Source organism: Phytophthora infestans, genomic scaffold (assembly GCF_000142945.1).
Source record: "Phytophthora infestans T30-4 supercont1.51 genomic scaffold, whole genome shotgun sequence".
Lineage (NCBI taxonomy): Eukaryota > Oomycota > Peronosporomycetes > Peronosporales > Peronosporaceae > Phytophthora > Phytophthora infestans.
Genome location: NW_003303708.1, coordinates 705,359 through 711,249, shown reverse-complemented (window position 1 = coordinate 711,249; position 5,891 = coordinate 705,359). Strand labels below are relative to the sequence as shown.

Below are 5,891 nucleotides of genomic sequence, written 5' to 3'. Positions count from 1 at the left end.
TCGCAACATCTTTGTATCAATGACTGTCGCATTAATTTGCAAGTTCTACTTCTGGCGGCCAGTCGTTTTGCAATCCGATTTAAAATCCAGAGCTGTTCTGGGCGATTGCACGCCTTTGTTGCACATAAGTATCCGTATCCATTGCCATGCATCAAGTAGTGTTCATGATTGCAAGACGACGTGAGTCGTTTATGAACAAAGTCGTAAACATAACCATTTTCGGACCAGACTAACCTTTCTTTGCATTTATGTTTACCGGCGTACGTAAGCGTAAAGCATTTTATTAATACCAATGTACTGTACATTTCATTGCACAGTACCGTACCGTATTGTAAACCCTCAGGTTGCACGAAAACACTTTCATTCTTGAATTTGCATCCCGATGCATCTCTTCTTTCTGACAGCCGTAGCTTTCGTCATTACCAGTGTATCTGTCGACGCATCAGTCGCGAAAGATCCACGAGGACACGCTCCCAACAGGACTGAAGTCGATACCGTAAACGCGAGTTCAAGCACGAGGCTTTTACGAAAAAATAGTACTGTTGATCTAGTCGGCGAGGAGAGAGCACCCAGCATCGTAGAAAATATCAAGGCGTTGGTCAAGTCTTCAGCGGTGACTCCAGCGAAGCTTCAGCAATGGCTAGACGAGCGACTACCTGCGGGGCTAGTGTTCAAGAACATGAACCTTGACGAACCAAATATCTTCTCTTTGTTGCATGAACCCAACTTTGCTAAGTGGGTTCAGTACGCCGACGACTTGAGTGCCAAGTCATCTCATAAAGAATCTTCAGTGATCTCCACCCTGACATCATTGCACGGCGACAAAGTTGTCTACGACACAATTCAAGCTGCTAAACTGTATCCACAACTGAGTGAACTCGCCCTTAAATTGGAAAAGGACCAGATACGCTTCTGGATTGCCACTCGAAAAGACCCCTCGGTGGTTTTTGAGGCCCTCAACCTTAACTGGGCAGGGATATCCATCTTCCCAAAACCTGAATTTTCCGCTTGGCTCAAGTACGTGGACGATGTAAACGCAAGACATCCCAAGGAAGCCCCATTGTCGATTATTCCTACGCTCAAGCAACGTTTTTCTCGAGGTGACGAAGCCGGCACAGACGTACTCCTTAAACTGATTGCGAACGGGAAAGCAACGACAGAGGCCAAAACTGTCGCCAACAAGGTAGAGAGTGCACTGTTTGACTTCTGGCTCAACAGTCGAGAAACGCCCGACAAAGTTATGGATGCGTTCAAATATGGCACTACGACTCAAGCTTTCTTGGGGAGTCCACGGTGGAAAGAGTGGGAAAGGTACTTGAGCGCTTACAATGCGAGATACCCTGAAAAGAAGGCCACAGCGATAGAAACGTTAACGCGGAAGTATGGAGATGCACAATTACTCGACACGCTTATCGGCGCGAGCTCGAAAGGTGAGACGAAAACTCTTGCAGCCAAGTTGCAGGCACAGCAGTTCGATAGGTGGATGAACCTTAAAGAGTCTCCCCTCGACGTCTACAACAGGCTACGGTCTTCATATGGGGATACCGCCTTCTTCAACGAGCCGCAACTCAATGTGTGGGTCTCCTACATGAATGTGTTCGTCGACAAGAACCCCAGCAAGGTGGACAAAATGTTCTTGGAGTTAGGTGACACCTTTGGGGACATGCGTCTCTTTCGAGTCCTTGGAGAAGCCAAAAAGTTCCCCAATTTGGAAAGCACTGCAACCAAGCTGCAGATGGAGAAGGCTTCGACTCTTTTTGCCAGCGGAAAATCCCCGGAGGGTATATTCAAGGTGCTAGCACTTGACAATGTCGGAGATGATATTCTCAGCAACACGCTGTTCCACAAGTGGCTGGCATATCTGCAGAAATTCAACAAAGAGCACCCAAACAATCAAGAATCGTGGTTTGACATGCTCCGTATTAGTTACCAACCGTTCGGCGTCGAAAGGATTATCGAGACAGGAAGGAAAAATCCACTCACAAGATTGATGGCTGAAAAAGTGGAGAATGCGTATCACAACTACTGGTTGGATATTAAGATGGAGCCTAAGACAGCCTTCCGCTCCCTGCATCTCGACGAAAGCGGTGAGAAGCTCCTTGCCGACCCAAAATTCAACACGTGGGTGCAGTACCTGAAAACCTTCAACGACCGATATCCTAATGAGAAGACGACAGTCATCGACGGGCTCAGGGATAACTCTCATGACATAGCTCTACTCCGAATGTTTTCAGCCGCGAAGAATGATCCCAGCACGGAGAAACTCGCTACTGATCTACAGAGTGCGCTAATCCTCAAGTGGCAAGATGCGAAGAAGACACCAGAAGAACTAAAGAGAGTGTTTGTTGGTGTGCCAGCCGCTGATGAAATGCTCGACCGGTACATCAAGCTACTGGCGGTGGCGTCATCTACGCCATAATCTATTCCACAGAGTAGAGCTATCGAATGTGATTCTTGATAATTGCAATTGAATAGATGCTGCATTTTTACGCGTATCAGGTCTTTAAAGCGGTTTCAGTATCGCCATATAATTGTGCATGAACGTGCTCGACACTAAGAACTCCAGCTGCAAATTGTCCTTTGAGTTAGATGATACCTCTGAGGTCATGCAGCTGTTCAAAATGGCAAGACGTTCGTGTCTTTCGGATCCTTGAAGCAGCCACCAAGTAATTTGACATTTAAAATATTGAAATGAAGCTGCAGTGGGAGAAGGTCCAAAGTGTTGTTCCTATTAATAGATGTGAAGGAAACGCAAAAAAACTTTAAAAAAAATCCTTTGCCGACACATGTTGGCAACAGGGAACAATTTCACAAGGTAGAAGCTGTAAGCAATGTAGGAAACTTTTACTGTACCTGAGCGAGAAAAAATATTTGGTGTCAAATTCAATGAGCCACTCGCATGCAAATTTTCTGTTATTTTAAAAAGAAACTTTATTGGGCCTACATCGTACGTAAGTGGATTATCACTAAAAGAAGTGCTTTCAATGATTCTGCTTAGGTTTTTGTGTATCATAAAATTACCGGTATAGAAAGAATAAATATAGGTATTCCAATTGGCTGAGCCTTACATGTAATACTTTCTGATAAGTAATGGTCTAACAAAGCCTTCATATAAAACATAAATGCAGCATAATTAGCATTTATGTTTTATATGAAGTCTTTGTTTCACACCTAATCTGCAAAAGAAGGAGCCCGAGCGACTTCTATTACAGTTACCCCCCCCCGTACTCATATGTTGTAAACGACAATATGTACATAAATAGAGCGACTCGTCTATCTCCACATGGGATGCACAGGTGTAGCAGAAATATTTACAAAAATCGAGCAAAAATGACAAAGACGGCCTAGGCAGGAAAGCCAGCTTGTTGCTAAGTACGAATAGTTTTGTGTCTGTGGAGTCTCCCCCTCATTCGAAAAAATAAATAAAACGATTATGGCGCCGCGAAGGGAGACGCGCCGCAAGGCTGAAGCGTTCCGAACGCGCCTTGAGGGAAAGAGTACTGCCGACAGGCACCGCCTGCTGGCAGAGCACCGAGCGTTTTTGAGTGGTGGGAGGCAAAATGATGCCGACTTCGGAGACGAGACGAGGGACACGAACGCTGAGGGGCCGGAGCGCGTACCCGCGTCAGGAATACAGCGCCCTCCCACGTGAAAGACCGCCTCATACATCGAGGCCGCAAAGCAGCGCATGGCGGACCGCCTGGCTGAAAAAGCCGCGGCGAAGAAGAAGATGGGTGCGAAGAAGAAGGGCGGTCCGTCCTGCAAGACCAAGACATCAACGCGAAAGAGGTATGTAGTGTTCATGAAGTATATACAACGTGTGAGGACTGAACTGATGTTATATTCATGCTATATTATCCTAGCCCGGTCAAACAGAAGATATCATAGCGACAGCACTCTGCCCTAACTCGAAAAAAAAGCTTAGGAGTCCAGGGCGCTGGTGCGAGCTGAATCAGCAGCCGCACTTCGATACGCTTCGAAAGCGAAAAAGCGAGAGCGCAGGAACGACGAAGCCGACACACGTAAACGCGCCCCTTGCTGATCTGAAAGAAAAAGATCAGTGGAGACTGCTGGCTTGTCGGAGACGACGACTGCCACGGGTGCAGAAAAACGCAAAAAGAGCGACACGACAAGGTTAGTCACGCGATCATGGAGCATATACTACTTGTGTTGACTAACATAATGTTGATTTTTTTGTGCATTTCAATTTGCAGCCTCTCGTCCCCGGCGCCGGGTCGGCGAGGACTCCGGTTCTCACGTGGTGGATACCACCGCGGAAGTAGATGACTTAAACACCTCTGATGAGTGGTCGGTGGGCCTACCTGAGCAATCACAACAACCTGTTGTAACGAATGCTTCTACAGCGCAAGTACAGGCTCCTGACTCTCCAGATGGGTAAGTTGCTATATCATGTTCTATGTAGGACATATTTGAAAACGATTATGTTGTATATTAACGCATTACTATGTGAAATGTTATAGAAGCAACACTGTCGAATCCGCCGAGCACGGACCAGATGAGGCTTCGCGCGCGGATGCTACTTCTGACGACGAGGCACTGAATTCCGAGCTTGATGGATGGGACGGTGCTGACTCAGACGAGTGGTATATCGAAACGGAGACGAATTTGAAGACGCTGTCAGGTGTCATTGATGCGACTGCATCGCTAACACCAGAGGGTGATTATGAAGAACCTGAAGAGAAGCCTGACCAAACTCCTTCAGATGAAAGTGATGGAGCTTTGAATGGAGCGAGTTGCTACAGAGAGCAATCGATACTACAGCCAGCATTTGAACGAGCGCGTGGATACAATGCATTAAAAACGCTTCGGTGAAGGTGAGGATACGTCCAGGGATGAAGTACTGCTCGGTGAAACAAAAAGACAAATCAAGGCGAAGGAAGTATTGCATTGCATTGGATTATTTGTGGCGAGAATGCTTTGCCCTCACAAGCGACGATTCGCTGATCAGTGGGCCAAGCCTGATGTTGGTGCTATCCCAAAATGGACGTTCGGGCAGTACACGTCAAAGGCGCGTTTCGGTAGGATAATGCAGAGCCTGTACTTTACGGACAACGCCGACTCGAGGGCGGAGACGGATCGAGCCTGGAAGGTGCGATTTGTGGTGGACACGCTGCAACAGCAGGTACCACACCCCGCCTGTCATGTCGTTCGATGAAGTCATGATCTCGTCACGTAGCCGCAACAATGTGGCCCGCCAGTTTATGAAAGATAAGCCTTACAAATGGGTACGAATGTCTTCATGATGTGCTGCGCAGAAACCGCGTATTGTCTTCGGTAAGTATCAGCGCTATCCTGTGAAGGACAGCGTTTTTTTTTCTAAGTTCCAAATGTTGTATAATCTTATTTTCTAATATGTATTTATGCTGTATATACGCCATGAAAGACTTGGAGAATTATGCGGAGCTGATCAGCACACGGATGAGCTTGGTGGTGGGGCTCCAAAGCAGCTCTCTGCTGACCCAAATTTTGGACCGAGCGCAGTCTTGAGGAACATGACCAAAGTCCTTCCCCCTATAGAGGAAGGCATCGATCACGCAGTCATCACCGATCGGTTTTACACGTCGGCTCAACTTTCGTTACAACTGCTGTACACCGTCGGCATAATACAAACGAATAAGAAGAGCTTCCCCCCAGTGCTCGTTACGAACGCTGTTCCACGACCGGCAGGAGCTTCCAAGGGGGCCGTTACCGTCGCAGTTGCCAAATGCTGCCCTAAACTGCAAGCTATGATTTGGTGGGATTGACTGCTTAATTTGGCATGACTTGTGGAAGAACGGCGAGGAGCGCCCTCCTCCGCTTGTTGGCAGAGGCTGCCAAATACGCCAGCTCGGCAAAAAACGAAGCCATTCGCTAAAACGTGACGGAAAGAA

General features: G+C 47.3%; 1 protein-coding gene across 1 annotated transcript; it reads left to right on the top strand.

The window, feature by feature from the left end:
- Positions 1–382: 382 nt before the first annotated feature.
- PITG_16705 (secreted RxLR effector peptide protein, putative) lies at positions 383–2,419 on the top strand (the record flags this gene model as incomplete). Its single annotated transcript, XM_002896885.1, has 1 exon — positions 383–2,419. The coding sequence occupies one exon, from the start codon at positions 383–385 to the stop codon at positions 2,417–2,419; it is 2,037 nt and encodes a 678-aa protein (XP_002896931.1).
- Between the last annotated feature and the right edge of the window lie 3,472 nt (positions 2,420–5,891).